The 27,792-nt window shown below is 32.5% G+C and overlaps 1 protein-coding gene across 2 annotated transcripts in view; it reads right to left on the bottom strand.

Moving 5' to 3' along the window:
• LOC117237516 (protein pinocchio) overlaps positions 1-27,270 on the bottom strand; it is a 51,967-nt gene extending 24,697 nt beyond the window's left edge. The window contains exons 1-2 of one of the 2 annotated variants that reach the window (XM_033501559.1): positions 27,197-27,270; positions 24,986-25,167 (exon numbers count right to left, since the gene is read on the bottom strand). In XM_033501559.1, coding sequence (XP_033357450.1) covers positions 24,986-25,130 — 145 coding nt within the window. In that variant the 5' untranslated portion in view covers positions 25,131-25,167; positions 27,197-27,270. The remainder of the gene's footprint in view (positions 1-24,985; positions 25,168-27,196) is intronic. The other variant, XM_033501558.1, reaches the window with a different exon arrangement.
• Positions 27,271-27,792: the final 522 nt, after the last annotated feature.

Below are 27,792 nucleotides of genomic sequence, written 5' to 3'. Positions count from 1 at the left end.
AACGCCGTTCTTAAGTGAAGCCGGTTCGAGCCAGTCTTCAAGATGTCGAATTGCCTCCCAGTGACGTTAATCGATTAGGCCAGGTCTTGAACCAATCGCTCGAGGACCTGAGGAGAAGAATGACCAACGTTGTTCTACAAATTACAGAACTAACCATTCACGAAAATTATTGACGATTGAATCGCTACAAATTATCGCAACTTGATAAAATCTTCCTTGTGATGATTGCAGAAATCTGCTAAATAATACGATTATACTTTTTATAGTTATTTCTATTATGATTATAAAAGTAACTTATATTGAATATTCCTGTAATGAGTTTGTAAAAACACTTGCGTTTGACAATCTAAAATTATCATTAAAGACTGCTTATCAATTGTTTAAATTTGATTAAACACTTGTTCCCTGTTCAATATTATTTTGTAACACCATGTATGGTTTTAAATTTAACAAATAACTCTATGCGTCGTTAACAACACAACAGCGATATCTCTTCATCTCGCACCTATCTTTTACAGAAATAAAATTTCATTAAAGACATCGATGATGAATGAAGAAAAAATAAACGGAGAATGGACCTCGATGAAGGGAGGAGAAAACTTAAAGGAGAAGAAGAAAGTTTACCTGTGACCGTTTTTACAACATCAATGGCGTGTTCTCACTGCACCATGACGCAAAAAAAATTAATTGCGAAAGCACGACGCGCGTGCACAAGCTTTTTGCTTGAAACACCGTGAAAATTGAAAACCGATTAATTGTGTGACGTCAGCGTTCACGATGTTAACCTGATGAAAATCTGTAGGCTGCACTTCTAAAGTTGGTTCACACTTTTATATGCATGAAATCAATGTCGCACGATGCATTTAGTTTAAAGAAGGGAAGAGACAAAATTTCCTGTGAATCTAACAGTATTTGAACAGAAAGTTTTAAAGTTTTTAACCAATACCTTATGCACTATTTTATTTGCACTTCACTGCTTCACCTATAGGTACATAATTCTTTTTATATGTGTGCAGTAAAATCAATTTGCTATATTAGTAGCTTTTTTAATTATTGCGTTATACAAAGAATATAGCAATTTATAAAATAATGTTTTATTATTATGGGTTATATTATTATAGTATTGTAATAAAAAGAAAAACCTGATTATTGAAGATTGTTTTAAAAACACAAATATGGGATTTACTAAATATTTGTGTTATTAATTATCGTTAAGTTAACTGTAATTCAATTCTTCTTAATTTAGGTAACAAAAATAATATTAAATACCAATAGTGATATCGATCTATGGCTTAATAGTTGATTGCATTATTTCCATTAACATTTTTTCTTTCTTTTATCTGTCAGACAAGACGATAATAATCGTGACCAAACAATTCCAACCGAAAGAGAAGCCAGCTTCGTGAAAGCACGGTAAACACAACTACTTTACACGCTTATAAAGCTCATAAAATCGACCGTTTCGCGATACAACTATCTTTCAAAATATTAGCAATTTTACGTAACCTATTTTTTTAGCCTATTTGCAGGTAAATTCGCGCGATGATTATGATTCATCAAAGTCGTACGAGAAATGAGTTGTCCCTGAGTATTTGTACTTGTCGCTGGAACAAGGTTAACGGTTTTTCATAAGGAGTTAATGCGTGAAACGGGCATGGAATTGATTCCAACACGTTTTATTATTGTTTCTTTACTTACCGATTCATTAACATGACATTGAGAGTTATTTATTAAAACTTTTGAATGAAGTATTGAGAAACTGTATCGATGGTTACTATGAAATTAATTCACCTACTTTTCCTATTAAATGTGATTAGTCTTCCCTTCGTATCTCATTTTTCTAATAAATCAAAAAAAGTGACAAGGTGCAAGAAAGAAACAAGTATTTTAAGCCAAATAAAAGATAAATAGAAACGCAGTTTTAAAAATGTAACTTGTTTCTTCCATTCAATAGTGCTGAATTCTTGACTCCTTTTCCTTTTTATGGTTATCTAGTGGAAACATGGAATCGAAGGATGGAATTTATTCGCGTAATGAAAAATTTTGTTTCTGGTACATATTGCCGATAACCTAAATGGCATGGGCTATATTAAGAAACTGAAAACTGATTTAAAAATAAATAGAATTGCGTTCTAATCTTAATAATTTCATCTCTTAGATTTTAAGTTTGTTTCTTTAATTTCTGTAACATTACTCATGTTAATAAATTTCTTTAATAATCTACGTTTTATACTTTTTAACATATACCTAATAGATGATAGATATATTTATCTACGGAGGATTAACAGTAACCCCTATATCGCAGATATATTATGTACTGTATATTATCCCCTATCCTAAAAGACAATAGCATAAGACTAAATTATGATACAAACAATATCTGTCATTTTGGGAAGTAACTTGCAAGAAGAAAAATGGAAATTGATAGTCGACAAAAAATCGTTCTTACAAGATAATTGGTCGATTAGCATACTTGCTTAGGAATGTCCTTGCTTACAGGGATATCGAGGATAATAATTTAAACTGATGTAATTCGATGGAGCCGTGCGTAAAGGAGGATAATTGTAAACCCAGCCAGTTTGATGGCCAAACATTATCGGTAGATTTTTATTTTTAATAGTTATTTTATTATAAAAATTTATTGTTATATTAATAACAATTTATTGTTAACATTTTGTTGCCGCTGCAATCGCCGTTGCAATGCATTTCGTGTAATGCGTGTGATGATAGTTTTATTAAAATATAACCATATCTGGAGGAAATATTGTTGCGAATACTCAATTTGATAAACAACAAGAAAAATAAAAAACTTTTCAATTCTAGAACCGCTCATTTTTATATATTATCGTTTATTTTTTTTCATCTTTTACACCACAACAAAATAAACTTTTAAAATATAAAATATATTTTAGGATACGTGTGGTAGGATCTAAATAACAATTTACACTTCGCTACAAATTACCTTATAGAAATGTATGCCTGGTAATGTATAACTTGTGAGTTTATAATGTTGAATTACATGATTCTGTGTCTGTTTCCATTATAACAAGTTTACACTGGTTTTAACTGAAGTGCCTTCTGTTGCAGTGAATCAACCATGGCTTAAACGAATATTATGCGAAGGCACAATATGTTACATTAGCTCACAAATCATTCAAATAATGTTTCTAGAGAATGAGAAAAAAAGAAGAAAACTTGAAAAAAAATTTTTAGGCAATTGGGGCAAGTTGTAAGGCAATTTTTTCGTGTTCTGTATAAACCTCCGATATTCTTTTAATATTAAATTAGAATAAAATCATTGTTACGTCGCGTGAAATGGTCCGTGCGACGTCCTTCAGTGTCTGACCGTCAAAGCCCAAGCCCCATTCGACAGACCCTCGATAAACCTAAGGCCCCACCAAAAAGCGAATCTTATTAGCTTGCAGGGACCTTTAATCTTGCAAGTATTTGCAGTTTATAACTGGTATTTAAAACAGTCTTTAGGTCTATTACACGTTCTTACAAATTACGGAAAAAGCGGATGAGTGTTTAACGGAAAAGCCGGGTTTTCCCATGCACAAGTCACCCCCGAGCCACGTCGGTAGGCTTCCTCCTCCAATCTTTACTTTTTAATATTGGTGTTACGTCGGGTGATACTCTACCTAGACCAGGCCACACACCACGGGCAAGATGGGAACCGGATGTCCGCTCATCCTTACTGCGTATCCTCAACAATCTTAAGGACCCATCATGAATCTCAGGAATTTGCCAGCTAAGGTTCTTCAGACCGAACAAACATCTCTTTACTGAATCGTTTCTAAAGCTTATTGTTTACTACGGGAGTTAGTTTTTCTCACGTATGACACTTCACACTAGCATCTTTCTATAGAGGGCGACTAAGACCCTTCCTAGTCCACCAACCTTCTTTTATCCAATCAGAAGCAATGTTTACTGCCCTCACTTTCCTAACCAAAATTGTTATCAACAAATCCGATGGTCTCTTGCGTTAGACACACCCATCACTAGCTTTCCTCCGACACAGCATCCTCACTTTAACTTACTTATTCTTCATCGTTAGAATAGTCAACGTGTCATTACCGGGCTTCTATCCTTAAATCAATCACTTACTTAATTTATACATACGTATCAGTGTAATTATCTTCTTTACAAAGTTGTTGGAATAAACATTAATTTATACCTGTTAATTCAGTGTAACCTCAATTGAACCACCCTTATTATCGTAACAGAAATCAGGGGATCGATCATTTCGTCGGGGCGTCGATTATCTAATCGTAACGGGAATTTACACGGGGACTTTCGTTGACGTGCTCTCTCGCGATTGCGTCTCTCCGCGAATGGTCGAAAAAACAATTGGCTATAATCAATGGGCATCGCGGATCGTTACCGTCACTGTCCTAACGAAAAGTGTGAACAACGAACCCATGTCCTTAGTTCAAAAGACACACCCACCTCGGGCTTTCCTCCGTAATCACATAAAAACGAACTTCACTTTCTTCATTGTTAGAATAGTCAACATGTCATTACCGGGCTTCTATCCTTAAATCAATCATTTACTCAACTTATACATACGCCTCAGTGTAACTCTTAAGTGTTGGAAATATAAATTTTGTAACCCTGTTAATCACGGCGTTATACCACCTCAACCACCTACCTATTATCTTAACCTTAACGGAATTATTTAATTAATTATCTTAACGGAAATCAGGGGATCGATCTATTCGCGGCGTCGATTATTATAATCGTAACAGGAATTTACGACTCCCGTTGACGTGTTTCCTTGCGATCGCGTCTCCCCGCGATTGATCGAAAATACAATCATTCTGTTGTATTTTTTTCATTTCTATAGCAATTTATAATCATAATCATTCTGACTGTTTAAAGTTAAAGATACAAGTCGAACAAGTCTCCAAAACGGTCACTTATCTTGCAAAACAGAAAAACGCACATATATGGCCAAACGAATATGAAACAAGAGAATTTCTCTCAGAATGTTGATGAACTGATGGCTACTGTTGGAAATTACATATTACATACATATTATACATCTGACTCTCTGATGTTTTAACGTCATTCAATAAATTGTATATTAGTATTCCCTGGCAAAATACGTGGCATAGCAAAGCTACGATTTACTTCTGTTTTCTGCTTCAAAACGAATCTTTTACGAGTCGAATGTCTTTTCGTAATCTAATCATTGCGTTTCAGGTATTAATATTTTTGTTTCAGAATTTTCGTTGTTTCTCATGACGTAACAAAAGGTTGACTATAACTCTTGATATGATATTTCGAGACAAGAAGAATAGAAAATCTCATGTGGTACCAAAGCGGAGGCGTAACGCGGCTGAAAAATTTCCATTACCGTTATCGTTCCAACGTACACATATCGAGATATCGCTTTGTATTGTGATCGATAAGAAAGTCTTATCAGGGGGACGGCTCAATAAATTATATCGGAATGAAAGGGATTTAGGTCGTGGGTACGTGAACCATTATCATTCGCTTATCATTAGATTCATCTCGAATCGGGCATCGTCAAGTTCCTCTTGATAAATCTTTGTTTCCGTCTTCACTTTGTCCCAATTTTACCATAAGATTTCTAATTTAATTACACATGATACAACTAGACAGTACAAAATATTAAGTAAAATAATTCGAGAAAAATGTACTTACTTACTCAAATCAACTAACGCATAATTATTTCAACGTGACATTTGTATCTAAATAAGATACTATATCATCTGAAATCTAAATAATTAGTTTTGATATATTTTGTTTAAATAATACCCGATGAATATCTTTACATATTAAAAAATTTTTACTTGCAGCCTAATTGAACAACGCAATATTGCAATATTGTACAAATATTTTCAGAGACTACAAATCAAACAACAGACAAGAGAAAGAAGAAATGCGCGACAAAACGATTTCACGGATAATATTACCTGAATTAAAGTTGGGGGAAGTGTCAAAAACCAGCTCGAATACACGCATAAATGGTCATGGAGTATAAACTTACAAGCAAGAAATCTGCAAGGAAATTCTGTGATGTGTAGGAAGAAAATAGGGAGGAGATATAGATAAAGTTCCGAATAGTCCCGATGACCGATGAATGCGAAAGCAAGAAAGAGGGTAGTATCCCAAATATAAATTTTTAGCTTCGGGTATATATTAATTTCCGAGATATTAATAAACAGCCTTTAATCCTTCGCTGCAGTAGTTGTTGTCATTGATTGTTGAATAATCGATGATAAAACAACGACATCGGCATCGGTATGTACAGGGTGTTTCACTTAAAATAAATTATTGTAACTTTGATCGCCCAAAAGATGTTTTATACTCTGTTTAACTACTCTAGTAATTACGCAATCAAATGCTGATCGGCCACGTCACACCGCAGCGCGGCGGCCAAATTAATATGTACTACTACTAACATTAACCTAACCTAGCTTAAAAACTAAGGCGAGCAGTGGGATATTTTTGCATATAGCTCGAGAAATAAGGTCGATTGCCGCTTATATGTTATACGTTATATAAATGAATACCTCAAGCTAAAATTTTATATTTGGAGTCCACCCTCGCCCATCAAATTTTACGTAGATCGGTCGCCGGGGCCATTCGGAACTGCAGCCTGAAATATAAGTGGATGGTGGTTTTACGAGTCTTCCCGCCTGCATTCCATGGTGCAGCCAACAACCTCAGAAGCACATTCGTAACGCAGAGTCAGAGAGCTGATGCGACGGTGAAGAAACCAGAAAATGCAGCAACGCACAGGGAATAAGCGCCAAAAACAAAGATAAGGTTAGTCAATAGGAATGTGCGTTTTTCTTTTTCATTTTTTTGACGGGATTTGAATTTATTCTCACGTATCGCTAAAAATTTTCCAAGAGATAAAAAAAAGAAGACGAAGTAGAATAGTCCGTGGATGGTGCAGAACGACAACGAATGAATTTCACTATTGCTCCTTCTCTGCATTAGTTGCTTAAATTACGGTACATCATAATGGAATATCTGATGATGTACCGTATATTATATAATATTTGATAGAAAGATTTCTTCAAAGAAAAATAAAAATTGTAATACAACAAATCATAACTGAAATTTGTTGAAAGAATTTTCTATGCAATAGCAGTGCAAATACTTTTTGTAGTTACTACTTATTTCATATATATCTTCTTAGATAAAGAACGGTAAACTAATTAATGTTCAAATTTCGTATCACGAAAATATTCAAAATATCCAAGGACTAATACGAGTTACTGTAAGGTTGCGTAATCTGGAATATTCCGCCGAGTCGAAAAAGACCTTTCTAGATTTAAGAAAGAAATCTAAATGCACGCGTGGTCGTTTTTAAACATGCAAATACGTCGTTAGAAAAAACGGAACCAGAATGAAGATGGTAGGTTTGGAGAGAGGAAGATCAAAGCGAAGGAAAAAGCAAGGATTTTACAGAGAGCACTGGTGTGCAGCAGAAGCATTCCGTCGAAGAAAACAAGAAGTAAATAAATAGGGCTACATCCATGGCAACGGAGGAGCCAAGGCCCGCCAAAGCAGAAGATGTTGAGTGAGCAACAAAAAAGAGACGAAGAAAAGGAAGTTCTTGGAAAGGTTCCAAAGATTAGAACCTGTTCTTACTTGCGGGAAACGAACATATGGCCGTGAAATTAATCCGCAGAGCATCGATCGCGAGATTACTAAAGGATAATGTAGTTGTAAGAATAAGGAACGATAATTTAAATTTCCGTCTATATTACGTTATTCCCTGGCATTATCATAGTGTGCGAAAACAACGTCGATGAGCATGTTATTTATGGAAATTTTATAAACTTACCGGTACAGAATGAATAATAAGCAGTAAAATATTGCGATACTGTACGAGGAAAATGTAGAGAAAGTTGATTAGTTGATAGAAGATACCAGAAGCATTTTTAATAACATGGAGATAATAAGAATGGAGGGATATCTTTATTTAAATCGCGTGGAGATGAAAAGAGACGTAAAGCTGGAAGATCAGTAAAAACTAAGTTCCGTAACACTATCTTATCTTTTAACGCTAAAATCCAGGAAGTGATCATCCTGACCATTGTTATTCTTTTTTCTTGTTATTTTTATATTTTCAGATTTACGTTTCTGATGTTCAACCTAGTATTCTTAAATGTAAAATAATGTAAACGACTATTCTCATCAACGTTTTGCAGTTTCTTGGCCAACCTTTCTATCATATTAACGTTGGAGTAACGGAAAAATTACCGTAGAAACTTGAAAAACCAAGAACCTATTGACTTTTCGAAAATCTACGTATTACTACGAAATTTCACAAAGATTTTTGCTCTTTTGGTATGTAATATTTACCGTGACTACAAGGTCGCGGGGGAGTGCGATTCTCGGAATTTATATGAATAAACACAATACGAGATATTACTGCGTACACTTAGTGTTTCAGCGAAAATCAGATAACTGATATTTCTTCGAAAATTTCGTAGTACCTTTGTTCAGGGTTTAATATCCGGATATAAGAAAGAAGTGCTGCGAACTTTTAAATCGTATTTTTCGAATGAAAAGTATACATTTACAACGAGACAGAAAAGTTTTAAAATTTTCCACGAATGGTGTTAAACTGAAGAAGATATGTATATAAGTAGAATAAAGTGTATTAAATAAAACGAAAAGGATACTTTGTTAGATATAATTAACAGTTTAATTCAAGCTATTATGCTCAAGTAATTATGTTGCGGTAATGTATACAAAAATTATACACGGTGGTGCTTGTAGTTAAAAATTATCAAATAATAATATATTTTAATGGTAAAAAATTACTTTATTAATTAGAAACAAATGTTAGAAGGAAAAAAGTATATTGTTCAAACAGAAAGAAGATCGCTATACTCAAATTAGGTAAAACTAACTTTAGGATCAAATCACCCAACTATTCAAGAATCAAATAAAAAATGCGAAATAAACATAGATTCTATAAGGAACAAAAACTTGGAAGAAACTATACATGTATATAACAGAGAGAAACTTATTTCTACGTGGAGGCAGGACCATCGACCGAGTGCACGACCCTCGAAGGACGTCCACCAACTTCCAACTTCTCCCTCCTTAAGCCTTCTTCCGGAGGGAACGACAAAGACGGAGATCCCGATACAAGGTTACGACCATTAATTTCGCAACGAATGCGTGAACTGCATCAGATCTTCGCGGATCATTGAAACTTCGCGAAGGCTTTCTTCACAATCAACAAATGGAATGCATTTTACAGCGAGTCCTTACAAACTGATGCACAAGGATCGAACGAAGATTTATATGAACGAGCACGAAAACGGAAAACTGGGCCAATGCCGAGAATCGTTCTCCATTCCATGAAGAATAGATCTCCATTTATCTAAATTTTACTTGTTGGAACTAGAAGTCTAGCGCGCATAGTATCGATTCAGATCATCAAGGTAAAAATTCATTATTAGTGACGCAAGCGTTTAACAAGCGAACAAAATATGTCGTTAATTATGGAGTTTGATTAACGATACATTTTTATTCGAAATCCTTTTGCTTCATTTTTTAATTTTGCCATAAAAAAGAAACGATCAATATGCTATATAAAAAACAAAGTTGACCTACGAACTATTGAAATGTCTTGTCATACGAAGAGAATATATACTTTATAGCTAAATGTTATGATGCCTTTCAAAATCATGCAGCTTTGGTATGTAACAATAAAGTTTTAGCTAACGCATGATTTAAAAATTATTCAAGTGTGCGAGTTAAATGATTCATCTTATATAAGAGAGATTGACACGTTATGCGAAACAAGGGTCACCAATGACCCATGATAATAGTAGAGATAAACGTCCTATCAGGCAAAAAAGATATTCTTCGATTCAGTGGACAAGCAGCGTGGGCGTGGGAAAAGATAGAAGAATTAAGAATGAAGGATAACCGTTATTTTTGTATAATTAAATATTATAACACATAACCCCAATCTAGTTTTATAAAAGCCACTAATTTTATGTAAATGGTGTACGATAATATGCGAACATAAACAACGTATAACCTCAAGTACTTTTGACGCATTTAAGTTGGAAGATGTTTTCAAAAACAGGATTCGTTTCTCTTGGATTTCTATATCTTCAGATTCCACATATTTTATATTCCAATATTTTAACATATTTTAAATGTACAGACATCAGCAGTCAGCTGAGAAATGATTTCCTATCAATCTCACGAAATATACGATTGCGTAGAAGCGCTACGAGTATTATGAGCTGATATTATAGATGAATGTGAAAAATTAAATACAAAAATATGATGATCTAAATAAGATAAGAAGTAATGTTTTTCAAAAAATGTAAAGAAAACCCCATTCCTGATTAAGCGATAGACCAAATAATTACATTGGAACGGTCGGCAGTGTCCAAACATTGAATTTAAAAAGGCATGGAACAGTTTGCAGATGGTTAGCTTTACAGATGGTTAGAAACATCTCTGGAAAGTTTATTCGATTATACCTTTAACTTGTTTCGATGTCGAGTTACCGTATTTTGTGACATGTATAATTCTTCGGCCAGCAGATGCGTTACATGTAATACCTTGCCATCGATCTGTGACGAGAATAGACAGAAAGAGCTAGTGGAATATTTTCCAATGGACAATGGATCTCGTCGCATTGATTTATAATGTTGCTGGAACGTCACGAAAACTGCAGTTCAAGGAATTTATGCTTTACCCCTGTCTCCTAGTGTTGAAGCGATTCTCACTTCTAGAAAAATTACATCTTCTCTAGTGTTTACTTTTCTTAATCCTCGAAGCAATTGAGTATTGTTTAACACTAAATCAATAGGAACGGTTTCTCAATCTCATACCCTTTTCTATGAACATGCCATGCACAGATGGGGTATAGACGGGCCAGTTAACGTAATTAGGCCTATGACTTCGGAACTCTATTGTAAAGTAACGCTACCAGCGTGCGGATTTGGAGCGTACATTGTACTTATACTTATACTTAAATATATTTTTATTATATATTCATCCAGGCAGTATTTTCTTTTCTATTCCGAGATAAACCTCAACACCTTGGTTGCAATGATTTAAAGTTCTGAATAAAATTCATATAACTTTTAGTTAAGTTAAGTTAAGTTAAGTTTAGTTAAGATACGATAGAACGGGGTCTATCTCGGATAGTTGAAAACTCGGATAATACGGAAAGGTCTATTAGTGTTCATAAAACATATAATAAAATCATAAAAAACTTCTAATAGTGTAATGCTGTACATGTATTTAGGTTTAATTAATTATTCAATCGGTTGAAAGTTTGATTAAGTTCTTTCACAATGCCTGACTAATTACACTTCCGTACTATTTGTGTTAAAATTTCGGAAAAGATGAAGTTGTGATAAAGTTGAAAGCATCTCGGATAATACGGAACTTCGGTTAAACGAGACTCGTATAACTGAGACTCCACTGTATTACATTATGCTGTATTTTTACATATTGTATGCATTCATTTATGAATATATATAATATGAATAAAACATAAACATCGTCTACATATTAGCTTTAGCTATTGAGCAATTTTTACGACGTCGCTATATTTCATCTACCGATTATACGTCTTTCGTAATGGAAGTCGAGTGGTGAAAGGAGACACGAAGAGTGATTACCTAGTTGGCAATCGTATAGTTTGCTGTTCGCATTTGTATGTTGTATCATTTTTTTATACGACGCAATGGGACTAAGTTATCTGTGATCGAGCCAATAAGTCAGAACCTTGAAACGATTTTCCTGTCCAGCCAGAACTCGGTTAACTCAATTAAAGATTATTGGATTAACAAGCGACTACAATAAGCACGGACAAACGCAGAAATGCGATATACGCGGTGTCGATGCACTTTTTTCATTTGTTTACAAAGGAAGACTATCCCTATTACTATCCCTATGCTACAATGAATTGTGTATCTCTCGTTTTCTCTCTTCTTTCTATTTCCTGTTTTTCAACAGGGTTTTCTAATATGATTTTCTAATATTCTAGTTCTTTTTTTGTTCTTGATTTGCAAGTTAACAGCAGAACGTTCACTTTTTTAATAAAGCTTTTTTGTTTTTAACTTCCATCTCATGAACATACGAATTCTAATTAGTATTCCCAGCATGATTTCATCACAAATATCGTGAATTTTGTACTTTTACGTTTACATATTACTAGGGTTACAGTTACTACATATGCATTAATGAAATTGTCGAAAAATAAATTGATAGCATAGACACAGTTCAATGTCTATTTATCGTTTAATAAGAAATTTGATTTCATATTTTAGAAAACTATGCTTTATATCATATCAGCTATATTTCAAAAAATAATATCGTTTTTTGTCATTAACATATATGTGATATATTGGTGTTAATAAATATTTTTATTATGAGGTCATCATAAAAATAAGACCACTGTGCATTGTCGATGATCGTATCATAATAAAATTCAATATAATTTATTTCGGTATAAATATCGATATTTAAAAATTAATGCTACGAAAATTCCCATTCGTTTGCTAAATATCTGTACAAGAATTTATTAATATTGTAAATGGTTTCAATGACAAAAGAGTGAGTTGGTTGAGATATCATTAGGCTATTTTATCTGGCGCCCCTTTTTATTATCGCGTTCCTTTGGAATTACGTGCAATTCATGAGTAGTCGCAATTGAGAATAATTACGTGTTACACGAACAGTCGTAGAACTAAATCAAGGGGAAACTTGTCTGTCATGTGTATGTTTCAGCACATTCAAGTCCATTAACCAATTGGATTTTAAAATAGGAAAATTTTCTTTTGTTTCTGAATAAAAAACAAGGTTGGAAATTATTCTGCTATATAACATAAAGCATATGTGCAAAATTTAATGTAAAAATATGTATTCTAATTTTCCATATATTTGTTATTTGTCTATAAAATTGTAGTTACATGATTTTCTACTGATAACTCAAATGGGAGAATAAAATTGAGAATAAAATATTTATATTAAACTTCTTTTTATTTAATTAATTAAAAGATTAAGAAATTTTGATTACGAATTAGAAAGCATACTCGTGACAAAGCCCAGAATGTCGTTAAGCTCAAATGAAACTAAAATTCATTACCTACGTCGAATTTAAAAAGGTTCTAGAATTTCCAACTCAGCTTATCCCCCCGTTTTCTATAATGAGATAGCCAGAAATTCATTATTAACCCTGTGGAATATCTATCTAACCTTGAAATTTTAATCCAATGAATTTCCCTTCGACCTCGCGTGTAAAAGAATGCGATTCGCGTTCTATGACATAACCGGGGACACGATGTATGTATGGATCTACACGCTATTACGCCGTTCTTTTTGATAAGATGGCATTACATCCGACGACTCCGCTAAACTCGCATGATCTACGCTTAATTACATCTTTCGTCGATGAGTTTCATACGAATCTATTTTATATCGTTTATCTGGGTCATTTTAATATTACCGCTCTAGAATTATCTCCGAGTAATTCCGTAATTAGTGTATCGAAAGTATACGATCAAATGCAATACAATCAGATTGATACTATATACATGTGTATATATGCATACTTGCGATATTTATAATTACATTAATCACTTGTATGGGTTAGTAGCGACACAAAAGAATGAAAAAATTAAATATAGTGTTCCGATGTTAATTTTTCTCTTGAAGAGATGATGATTGATTTTTTCATATCCTATCGTCATTCTTGAGATTATTATTTGGTCACGTTTTATTAAGATGTGTGATACATTCGTTTCGTACAAATTGTTTTTAACTGGGTAAGACTGCAAATACGTATCGAACATCCTTGTGTTTTTGTGTTAATTTTACCGCACGTCATAAAAAAACGCGTGTTTCAGTGTCATGGTTCATGACGCTAATGGTTCAACGAGACGGAAGAGAAATTTGCATAGCAAACAACGCGTAAAAAGAAGAATTCAAGTAAGCATATGCTTGTCAGCAGGAAGTGGTGCAAAGTACATATTAGGTTTATAATGCATCGATAATTACATTTATGCTTGACAATAAAGTAAAAAAGAACAGCTTCTTTTTGTTTCCACTATCCAATGAACAGAGTTTAATAGTTTAGTTTAGATGAGGAAAAGCTTTTCTATGCTGATAGTGAAATTCCCGGAAATCAGGATTATATCATGACACTATTCAACACCACTAATAATGAAATACTTCATCGACATTTCATTAAAACCGATTCAGTAGTTAGTAAAAAATGGACCGAGGTTAGTAGTTTTCAATAAGGAAAAAAAAAATTGTAGCAGCAAAATACATACACAAGGCAGTATCTATTCGTACTTTGTACATGCATACTTCGATGAAAATCTCTTTCGATACTATCGTTCGAGATTTGGAGTGATCGTCCGTTGATGACTCAGACAGCACATCTGCCTTTCTTGACAAAGTCCGAAATTTCCTATCCGCCAAATTGTAAACCTTACAATACGAATCAAGAGGGTAATTAACACCCTAAATGTCCGACGGGTCCGCTCTAAAGTAAACATCTAAAGTAAAGTATCAATTAGCAACACCAAAGGATATGCGCCCACGAGGGTATACAATTACAAGATTGGAAGGAATAAATTCCCATGCCACAAAAACCATGGTAAGAAGGAAAACCCGGGGACGGAGAGTTAGTATTTATAAGGATCAGGCGAAGCTTCTTGAGGAAGTTTTAAAACAGTCTTCATCAGAGCGTCAGACTCTTCGTGTTATACTAAACAGTGCAAATAAATTAACTAAACATAACATTATTCCGCATCTTAACTTGCTAACGATTCTGTTCGTGTATACTGAAAAGTGCAAATAAATCAGTTATACATAACATTACTCGGGAACTTTAATCTACCTTCACCTTGAGCATTAATAGTGTTCACGGTTCGCGAAATCAAACGATCTGTTGCAACCTGACTGATCGTCACCTAGTTGAAAAGTCGCAACAACTGCGTATATTCATATAGTAATTAACTTATAAAACCTAGGCTTTAACATAATCTCGTGAACAATGAACTGTAGATTCTATGGGACCGATCAATCTACTTATTTCATTAATACCAATTTTCGTTTTCATTTCAGTCATACAACATTTTTCTTTAATACCGATAAGATATTTCGTATTCATTCTGAAATAATGTGTAAAATCGATTTTTATAAATTATTAACAACAGAAACACAGACATGAGATAAAAAGTTATTTATTTTTTATACAAGACACAGATACTTCTACTATATTAATATTTTTTGTATAAAGTGAACGACGAGAGGACTGGTTATCTATACACGTTCCCCTAATGCGCAACAATCCAGTCTTTTCTTCCTAGAAAACTGATGGTCATAAAACGACGAGACACGTCTAGTACGGTGTCAACAAGCGAAACGGAAGTAAACAGAAAGAAATCGTTGCGGAAGCCCGTGAGGCAGCGTCGTGACTAAAATCGCTTTACGGTGAGGTCAATCGTATGAAGGTTAAGAGGTCTAAGCCCCTGAGGCGATCGATTCGCGACAGATGGAAATTTCCACTTTTGGGCTAATACCATCATTTGACCTATCTTCAAAGAAAAATCGTGTTATCGTGGCGCACGAATCGTGGCGCTTCGACGGAATTTCGTCATACTCTTCTTCATCTCTCTAATATACAAATTGGCAATGGCGAATCGTCGAAAGATAGTAGGTTATCCAAAATTAAACTTCTTTGCGATACATAGTTCGCAATTCGCTTCGATTTCTCCTGGTTAACGTCTAATTGACGTAAGAAAATCTGAGAACGAATAATAGAAACAATTGGAATTTTTAATAGGAAACAGGTTCGGTTGTGTTTGAGCAAGTAGAATAAGAATTAAAGAGATGGTAAATAAAATAAAATAAATAAATTTGATATTATTTTTTAATTATTTTTAGCGTACTCTACTGTGTATACAAATAAAAATGAAGCTGAACATTGGACGATTATTAAATGTTTTTTGAACATCAATATGTTTCAGGTCTATGAAAATGTTTCGCAATTGACTGAATGTAGAATTAAAAAGTTTCGTAATGAAACTTTTGAAAATGAAAATCACTTTAAAATATCGATCAAACTTCTCTGGATAGGCAAAATTTGTATCAATTATAAAATGTTCCCCTTGAAGCAAATTACGTTCTACGTGAAACATTTCTCCTAATGATAAATACAATAATTAAAAAAATAATCGTGCTTATATCGGACGTTATGCGCAAGATCAGCACAATATTCGAAAAATAATATCTCCTTCTGATAACTTTTACTTCGTCTTAGTATAAAAATAAAAGCCAAAACTAGAGCATTTTCTAAAATCACCCTATATAATTACATAAACCACAATATTTTTCATTTAATTTTCCATTACCGTCGTCCTAAGTTTCCCTTACTTTCACATACAATCTAGATAAGTTAGTAATAGTTACCCACGGTAGTTTCTTATAAAATTATCAATACATTCATCGTACTCTGTTATCAAAAAGTCGGTACATTATAAACAATTATTGCCTTCAGCAATGATACGTTGTAAACAGAAAACGTTCGTTCGATGTTCAGTTGCCAATGAACGTCGACACGAGCTAGCCACGAGCCTGATTCCAGATAACTCGACGGATTTGTACGAATTACAAAAAGTCAACGGAGAATTTCGACGAGCAACGAAGAGTTGAGGAAAGGGGAATAGAAAGGGGAAAAGAGGAAGAAAGGGGCGGGTGTAAATCATCGATTCTCTTGTCAACGATGCTAGAATGTGTTTTTCTTGAGAAAACTCAATCATTCGAGGAGAAAGAAGAAACCAATGTTTCTCATACAAATTTCTATTATTGCGGCAAACCATGGAGCAAAACGAAACGCTCCAACTTCCGCCTACCTCTTTGAGATATTTCTAGCGCCATAATATCCCTTAAAAATAAAATACCCTGAAACTCGAGTCAGATTCCTCACAAATGTCCGAGATCCTCCCTCTAGAAAGAAATTTCTTGGCTGTTGATATTTGGTACACGCGCACGCTACAAACAATTCGAAAAGGGACATAATGGCGAATTCACATTATACTATATGGCGCCTTAGACACCGAAATTACCGATATTACATTACATATTTACATACAATTACATATTTTACATTACTTTTACTCGGAAAACGTAAGGTGAGTAATAAATTTTTCTTCAAGGAAAGATTTTAAATAACATACCCAAAATTTTTAAATTTTTAACTTTATTAAAGAAACTGTAAGAAAATCAATCTACTCTACAGATAACCTCAAAATATCTCGAACAATATTGCAAAGAATTTATTGAATTTTTTATAAAATCGAGAAAAAATATTCTTGAAATGTACTTAATGCCAATTCGATAAGATAATAGAATGTTGTCGATTGTCACAAGATGAAAAAGACTTTGTTAACCATTAGAAAATGGAATAGAGGAATATTTGAGTAATGTCACTAACCGCTTCAGCGTTAGAATTATAAAGAATTAATTTCGTTGTGAAACTGGGACGATCTGAAGGAAGAGTACTTTAAAATTGTAATTTAAAAGATTAATATATAAAATGTATTATTATATTTAAATAAAGTGACTAATACGTGATATGCCTATTTTCTCTATATGACAAGCACGTGCTCAAACATACATCCGATACAATTACAATTTCGAACTCAAGATTTAATAATTCTGCCAACCGGATTCTCCGACGTAGTTCTGTGAAACGCGGCAATATTTATCGTTGCAAAAGGAAAGAAACGAGAGATCGTGCAAGAATCACGTGAGTCAGTCGATTATTTCACGAACACGTTGCGATCACGCGGGCTTGTCTGCGCGAGAAGCGTCTTGACGGTCGCGATGTGACGGTCGTAAAAAGGTTTCACGGTCCTTTCAGAATCAACCAGGTCGAAGAACAAGATGGCTTGATAACTCGATGGGAACGTGTTGTTTCGCCCTCCTTTCACGATCGCCTCGAAAGTATCGCGACTTCTGATTAAATTCACTCGACACGCCAGTAGAGCCAATTAGATCGAAATATTGCCGCAATAACGTACGCGGCAATTAAAGATTTTCGCTATTCTAATTAACAGATATCGAGAGATACGCGCTACTGGTAGTTACGTACACGGTATGAGTACGAATCGTACATGTATACGGTACATGTATACGTGTGTATGTTGTTATTTTGCGGAAAATATGTAGAGGTATGTACTTAGGCGTACATTTTTGGTATTAGTATGTTTTTCTATTTTTCCTAATACACGTAACATGTGACTAATTATTCGTTCATTCTGATACATTATACGCTCAATTACTTTCAATATTCTCCTACAATATGCATCGAACAATGTACGAACAATAAAAGTTTGTCTGGACTATGGAATCATGTGAGACCATATTTTATCGTCGCTCATTCGAACTGTCTGTCGGAATATCTCTTATGACATTATCTGAATGAAACTGCACTGAACTGGTACACCACGTGCAACCAAAATTATATTAATCAATCGAAAAAATGTCTGATTAATTAACAATAAGAAAAAGATATAGTCACATATATCTAATTACACAGTTATTTATTTTATTAGAATTATTTAGCAATGCAATTTTCGGAATTTCAAGTAAAGTATAGTATGTAATTACGTTCTATTCTCTTTGATTCACTAATATTTCGCAAAAAAGTAGATAAATCTTTTATTGGTAGAATATCACAATTAATTCTATGCTTCGTCGAATAATGCAATTATATAATTATTCAAATTTCCTTTAACATCGTATATAACAACATAACTACATTTGTGTTGGAACTTAAATCAATAATGGATCAATGGTGATCCTTGTTGACATTAGCAAAGCCACTACGAGATAGTTCGATAGATCGATCGAGCAGAAAAATATTCATACCTTATTTGAATCAGATTTTGCATAGCTAAGTGATAATTAAATGCAATTCTAATTAGCGAATAATAATAATAAAACATGTAGATCATAAATGGAAAGTAGCCCCGATATTTGCAATTTTAATCGGCTTTCTACAGAAAGATGAACAGTGCAAAAAATTTTTCTATTTGAATATTACTAAACTGTAATATGTAGAAGCTAATGATGAGTTGAATATTCAAAATTCCTATAAATATATAAACGCGTTGGGATTTTTGTGTAAATTTATATTCAACTGTTTTCTATTTCTCAACCACAATGTTTACAAACATCAAAAGAAAAGTTTTTAATGTAACTTTCACAGTTTCCTGCGGCGAGAAGAAAGCTTCGATCATCCCATTCCAACTAAAATTACCCTCTTCCACGCAAACTTTGCGTTTTCTATCGAGCTGTATTCAATGAATCGATTAAACCATCAAGAAACAATCTCCAGCCCAAATTACACAGAATTCAAATTTGAATCAGCAAAAACAGTAAAAAGAGCTTCTATTGAAGGTCGATAACGAACGATTCTAAGTTCCAAGAAACATCGAACCTCTTTCACTCTTCTCTTTTCCTAAACGAGATGTTTAAGTACAACTTGGCTTCACCTCTCGTCAGCCACACGGAAAACAACGTCACATCCGGGTAACGAGTTCTAGACGCGATCGATGTGTTGTTCCGAGATCGAACGACATCAGATGTGTGTATCCTTTAAGGCAATATTCGTGTTTAGGGAATTCAAGAGTGACCGATACTTCGTTTTAAGTAACTTGGGTTAATAAACATACGTACACCGCAGTTAAAAATTATATTTAAACCACCCTATTTGGTCACAAAAGAAAAGAAACAACGCGGAGGCAATGCTAACGAGAATCGAGATTTCGTAAGGTAGATTCTGTCGCGACACGGTATTACGATTTACGACGCATAGTGAAAATTCAGTTCAGTGAACTGTGCTTGGTACCATCTCTGACGTCAATGCAATTGTTTATGATAATTTATTCGATTGAGAATACTCGATCAACGCGTTATTTTCGATGGTGAGAAGAAACGAGAGGAGAAGTAAATATATAAAAATCACAAAATATGATTAAGGTTCTAGACGTATAGGTCTTTATAAAAATAATTGTAAGAGTATTTAATTGTCATTTTGTGTAAAGAATATATTTAACGAAAGTGCAAGAAGGAATTGGTCTTTTCGAACAAGATTTAACAACTTTGTGCCTCTCTCTTCGTTATAACCTACATAATTAGTTTGGCAAACTGAAAATAAGCCGACGGTTTTGTCTATTTATAACCACGACAGCCGTTTAGTAGCTAAATATAAATTTAATTTATTGGCGTGTTATTAATGTCTGTATATGGAAGCACAACGAAGCTCTACTTTAAACAGACCGAAGCATACGTACCACTTTTGTGTTCTTAATACATGCTGTTATTGCACTTTGTCTCGAATAATGTTTTGCCATCGATTTTTCGAGGGTATCCTGTTGTTCATCTTCTAGGAAATGAACAAACGTGACTTTTCGAAAAAACTAAGCAAGCATACTCTATGAGTGAAAATAAGAGAAATATTGTGTAATGACAACCGATTGGTGCGAAATGACAACCGATTGTCTTCCCTAAATATGATGGTTAAACGGTTACTGTGCCAGGAAAATTATAAGATTCAATAAAGCAAGCAAAAAGCTATTTTTAGAGGAACCTGGAGCGCGAATCTGATTTGAAACACAAGCTCGTTTTATCTTCTTTTATCTTCGTTGCGATTGATTTGCACACTTATGTTAACCAAACAAGTTTAATCTATTTTTGTAAGTATTACAAACTTATAAATCCTTCAACTTTTTAAATCACTATAATAATGTCCTATAACAAAAGCAACATCGTCTAATGCTGATACACCGATATCTGTGTAATTATTTGCATTTACAGATACAAATCGATTTTACTTGCGGTGGTGAATAAAAAATTGTTTAATGAGCAAGCATTACGAAAAAGACACCATAATTTTATAACAGATAGAATATAATATAAACAAAATTAAATGATACCAAGACCATAAAGGATTTTTAATATAAAAGCTACAATATCCATATGTACTGTGATATTTATAAGAACTAAAATTAAACTGTTTTAAAAGTTATATATACATAACATGATACGCCGCATAAAATTATATATTACCTTAGTTTAGATATTATTAATTCAGATTTAAAATTTATTTAACAAATACTTATTATTTACTTGTATATAATATACTTATTATACTTATATTATTATATTACTTATATTACTTATATTACTTATTATACTTATATTATAATACTTATATATAAATACTTGTTATTTTTTTTTAATAACGTATACTTAATTGAATTTTAACATAAATTGTCCACAGAAATATCTTCTCACGACAAACATGGCTGACAGCCGTGTCGAAAATGATTAAAAGCGCCTTTGAAGTTCGAGAGCTGATCTATTGTGACCAAAACTAAATCAGTTCACTTAAGAAGTAGCACGTGTCAATCACGTGAATACGTCCTATGTATGCCGAATACCATTCAGGTTGTGACCCTCGACAGAGGGAAGGTTATACAACTTGCTCACTTCCTTCGTTTAAGGAAATGACCCATTTTCATATAAATGTGCGTGCTAATTTCAATTTAATACAAAGGGGAGGTGAAGACCGGTCACTAATAAAACACGACCGATCAAACGAAACGCCGAATGTTCACGCTCGTCGATAAATGCATATGTGATGAGTTCGCATACGCATTCACACAGATCTTTGAATGAAATAGGTTTAGGTACATCATTTTTAACCATTCTAGGATACTTTGTTGATACTGATATCGATACTTTGTTTCTGGTTCCAACGTTCCATTAATTTGATGTAATCGAATTAAACATGAACTTAAAACATGAAAGAAGAAATAACTTATTCTTACATGTCGGAACCATAAAATCACAGAAGTAATGAGATAGCATTGAACTATTTACAACACTTGCAAAGTTATCAACTTTCTCGTCCAAAATATGCATGGTCAAAATGAAAACAAATATAGTAATGATATTGCAATTTTAGAAAATCACGAGTACCTTGCAACGGCATTAAAAATTTATAAAATTATGCAATATGTTATGATAATACAGGCTTGCTAAGTATTTATGAATTCAGTAAGTCAATTTAATTCAAGAGTTAATATTTACTTAGTATATTTTTTAATAGATTGTTTGTTGTTATGAATACAATTGTATAAAATGAATGCGATGAAAATGTAATTTTCTCTGGAAAATGTATAAAGAGGACAATAACCCTTAAAAGGTTGAACAAGGTTGATAGTTGAACTATCTTCCTTTATATATAAATTTTATATTTAATATAATTTATATTTAAATATAAATGGCAATTGTGAATAATTCACATCAGAAAGAAACTATTGTCATAAGAGGGTAGACTGAGCTTTCGTTCCAATCTAGTTTCATTCAAAGTTCGTGTTATTATACGCAGGGGGTCTTGATGAACTTGCTGACTTCTGATCGCGGAAAATTTCGAAACTGTTACGGATTTATCAATAAAAGAAATTAAAATAACTGATGAAGTTGATCTGGAACGAGTTTGAATAATTTAGCGACATACATATGCACACTTGTTAAAGTAAAAGAACTCATCTGATAATTAACATAAATGTGCAAATTAATTTTTTGTTTGTTTTAAGCAAGATTTGCATTTTAGTTTTCTATTCAAGATACATGTGTCATGTAACATTTTGAAAATATAATTTAATTTACGATTCAAACAAGTAGTATCAAAAACAAAATAAATCAATAAATTTAATGAAAGATTTGGATAAAAATGAAGGAGTTCATCAGTAATTTGATTTTATTTTATGGATATTTATTTGAGCTCCACCTAGCTAGAAATATAGGGAACAAAATTGTTGATAATGAAGGGCGCTACTATGTGAATAACAGTTAATAAGAAAATGCAAAATGCGCCGCGAATATTCAAATGATAGAATACATATAACAACTTTTCGAAATTAGTATATAAACAAAAGGCTAATTAATTCAATATGAAAATTTCATAGAATTGTCATTATTTAGCCTCGCTAAAAAGTAAATGAAATGAAAAAATCTAATTAATAACGAACAAAAAGTACATATATAAATGAATGTAGCTTTACATTAACAAACCATAATAATAATGTGATTAATAATCTGCAAATATTTATGAAAATTTTCATGAACACAACTACAGAGAAACAAAATTTATGCAATAATATTCACTCATTAAATATCATAAATACTATATTCTGGATACTTTACATACTTTTGCAACTAAAAAATAAATAACTGCGATTAGATTTACTTTTTTCTAAATTCAACAAAATAAATCAATAAAAAAAGAGCAAAGTCATATATTCGAATGCAACAAGTATCTGTTATTGCATAGTGCAACAAGATCCTGTCTGCTAGTTGAACAAAGGAGCATCATTATCTAAGTAAATGAATAGTACACGCGCGCCAGACGCGAACTAAAATCGGCTGTCCGCACAACCGCACCGACTCGAGGTTGATTTCTCAGGAAGAAAGCTGATATCCACGTGGATCCAATTTTGTCCGTAGATCGAGTTCCCGTCTCGCGAACTATGCATGCTTCGCGTCTAATATAATAATAGAGCGATAGAGACCGAGATAACCGCGTCATTCCACGTGTAGCGCTTTAGTGTAACGGATTAAGTGATTCAATAGAGGGACCGATTTTAATGAAATGTGACTTAATTGGAAGCGGACAGGAAATTTAATTATTGGTGAAACCAGTTTCGAATTATTAAGATTGCGTTTTCATATTTCATATAATTTATTTGCATACTCTGACACTCTAGTGATTACATTTTATTCTACCCCGATTCATTTGAATCATTCTACAAAGTCAGCAAATACCAGAAGATGTAAACAAAATATTAATATTAAATTCGATGGTTGTACCTCGACCTGCAAGTACGTCATTCACTCTGTCATTATAAATCTTCAAAACATCTAAAATTATCATATAAATTATACGTATACGTAAGAAACAGTCTGTTCAGTTTTTTTCCGAAATGTTTTTATACATTGATTGCATACAAACCATTAACGTCACGTTATTATTCGTAACTTATATGTTTCCAATTAAGATCAGACGTAATGGTAACGTATTCGATAGTGCATTGCAATAGTCATCGATTGTTTCGCGCTATTGTTTCACTGATGACATTAAACACCGGTCATAGGATACGCTGGAATTTTCGCAAAAAATGTTGCGCTCCATTATAGAGTATCCGCATTGTCCAGCGGCAACAACGATACCTTAGAATCGGCACGTGATCGTGCGTGCGTAATCGTGCAATTTAGTACGCAAGTGTATGCGATTTTATCAGATATTCTGGAAACCATGCGAATTGAAGAGCTTCGACGAAGTATATACATCCATACACATTTCAAGAAGATAATAAGTTTGATAGAACAATAAAAAAATTACTTATCATTAATAGAAGATAACGAATAGGATTTATCAAAATATATTTTTGAAAATCAATAAAAAATATGTAAATACAATGAAAAAGAAGTCGTATGAAGAAAAACAAAAATAGCAATTACTGTACACAATTTTGTCTCCAAATATTTTATTGTATTTGTTGTAGTAAAAAGATTTGGTTACAATGGCAAATGAAGTGTTTATTCACAAGAGAGATTGAAAGATTCATATTATACATATTAATACTGAACAAACATCGAACAGAGAACGAAACTAAAGAAAGTCACGAATACTCATTTCCTACTTAAGTAGCATCGTGTTTAATGCAAAAAATAAATAAAATATGAAATTTTAAAAGAAAAGAAAATATCATTTCAAAATTTCATTTTCCGTCCCAAATCTCTCCGTGTAAATCTCTTCTAAAGATATTCGTCTCTTTATTCGATTATGCTTTTTATGACGTATATATTGATTTAGAATCTAGAGTATTCTAGAGTAACTAGAACCAAAGGCGAATGTACTCACATTTATTAACGCCGAATGTAATATCGGTGAATTGTACGCTGTGAAGAACATTATGAGGAATAGTAGGAGGATTCGTCGGTGCAAAGTCCGGGTCATCGATATCGAAGGACACGTTTTCCTCAAATTCCGTCATTCTGTTCTCCATAATTTCGAAAACACGCAACGAACTTTGAACACCAGAATGCTTCAATCCTTTAACAGAAACGAAATTAACATATATACGGTTTCAAACTAAATATTAGATATCAAATGTATAATTTGTGATAAATAATGAATGTACATCAACGATTTTTATTTGATTATACATGTTGCAATAAGCAATCTATTCTTTGATTAATAACAGTGACCTTAGCTTGCCAGATACATATTTAAATTATACAGAAACTTATTAAATTGCAAGCATTCACCTAAAATGGATTATACATGATAAAGAAATTTCTGAAAATGTTTTAAAGGCACACTCTATTGAAATACCCCGACGCTTTAATATATGCATGTAGATACGTATATATGCATATGTATTATGAATAGTAACGCAAGGTCAGTCCCAGAGTAGGCTTACATTATTAATTGCTTTCCTTTTAAATAAAATATCAAAAATGAATGAAGCCATGATCGATATTACCCTTGAGAGAAAGAGAGAGAGAGAAATCTATTCGAACAATCTTATTCGGCAAGTTATCTAATTTACATTTATAGTATCTTGATTAAAATGTAATAGCTTGTGTAAAGAATAATAAATGACTTTTTGAACGGAAGGTATATCAGTTCAAATAACAGAATACTTTTCTTTCTTCATCCAATGAAAATGTAAAACTGAACCATCGAATAACACAAATGCAAAAAAATTAATTTCTTCTCGATAAATAGATCAATTTAAAAACAGTGCAGTGATAGGATATTTGGAACTACAAATGTATCCTTGCGAGCATTTATATCATAATAAATCATATAATTTACAAGTAGATTTATCGTTTTCAAATACGTATAGCATTAACTGTGTGTTTAATGACAATCATGATTAATCATAGTGATAAATGAATTTGACTTTCGCGAAACTATTACTGTCCAAGAAATTGGTCTTTTGATTCGTAGAATTAAAGAAAACAATAAACAAAAATAAAAAAGTAGAGAGGAAGTTTTAAAACGAAAGGTAAGATGAAACGTTTCTCAAGTAAACAATAACCCATGTACATTGTAATCGATAACATTAGTAGATTCGACGATAAAGCGGAACAAAAGTAGCACTTGAATGCAACAATCTGCTTCGTACATATTATATACGTAACTGTATATGTATCATAACTTCGTTTAGATTCTTTCTTTCGTGACAAATGCTGTTTAAATGGTTTTGAAATTCTCTAATATCTTTATGACACAATATAATAATATACAATGTATGATTAATTGCAAAATGTTAACACAATCTTGTTTTTCCACAATTTGATAATACCTTAATAATACATTTTTTTAATGTCACAAAAATACAATTTATAAAATAAAATTCGTAAAATTAATAGTTATTCATAATCTTATAATGTTAATGTTAATCAATTTTTACATAACAACTTAAACAAATAGTGCGCAGCTTCGTAAAATAATACATATCTTTGAATAATCAAAAGACAATTATAACACTTTATCTTGAATAACACATTCAATAGTAGACACAGGTATAGACTGAATTACAACGTATCAGAAAAAATGCTTACAATTAAAGACGTTAATCGTGTCATTGAAGAAATAAAAAAGTTGCAGAAGTATATATCCAGAAGAAAGAACGAAGCGTACAATTAAAAAATATTTAAGTGTTACTGAGGAGCTCAATTTTATTTGAAATATTTATTATTGAAAGTTCAATAAAATGTTATGTAAAAAAACATCATATGCTGTATCGATATATTTTCCATATTTTGTATGACTTAATATTTTGTGTTTCTGTATAGATCAATCAATGAAAAATAAGCTAAAAACTAATTTAATAGCACATTCTTAGAAAGAAATGTATAAATAATAACTAAAACTTAAGACCGCACAATCGAGATATCGATTGAATTATAACATTGAAACACATATGAAATCTTTATGGTAAGTGAATCATGTAAACTTAAATCTATTCTATAATTTATACAACCTATTGATTCCTTTAAAGTTTCACAATTCGTTGGCACTAAATTTTCGAATACTTCCGCGATAGAGAAAGCGATGCATACTTTTACAAACCGTACTAACCGATGGTTGATGGTTGACTGACAACAGTGACAACGTTTCAATTTGAAGATTCAAATCTCTACCATTTACTACGTCTGTGCCTCTACTATATCGGTATCGATAATGTCGCATGTGACATGAATATGGTAAGGGGTCAGAATCCTCAAATGAGAAACACAAAAAAACATTAATTGAGGTTATTATATATTTTTTAATTTGTAAGTATTTATTTAAATTAAAATATCTACATATTCTATAATCTACATAACTTTAAGTAACTCTAAAAAGGAATGAGAAATGATTAAATTAGTAACAGAAACTTGTCAGATATGTCTTTAAATATTTTCAATTTGAACTTGCGATTTCGAAGTTTTTAATTTTGCCGAATTTTTGTGTTAACAAAATTAAATTCAATATAAATAAACGGTGTTCTCTTAAAAAAAAAATTGCGTTTTTGGTACAAACTTTTATAATTTTAGTACATGATTAGCACATTGCTAAGGCAATTAAACAAATAAATAAAGACTGATTATAACTTATAAACTTAAATAACTTATAAATAACTTATAAATAAACTTAAATAACTTATAAATAAA

The sequence above is a fragment of the Bombus vosnesenskii genome, unplaced genomic scaffold (assembly GCF_011952255.1).
Source record: "Bombus vosnesenskii isolate JDL3184/JDL3185 unplaced genomic scaffold, Bvos_JDL3184-5_v1.1 scf7180000013379, whole genome shotgun sequence".
Taxonomy (NCBI): Eukaryota; Metazoa; Arthropoda; class Insecta; order Hymenoptera; family Apidae; genus Bombus; species Bombus vosnesenskii.
This window is presented reverse-complemented; position numbering and strand designations above follow the sequence as displayed.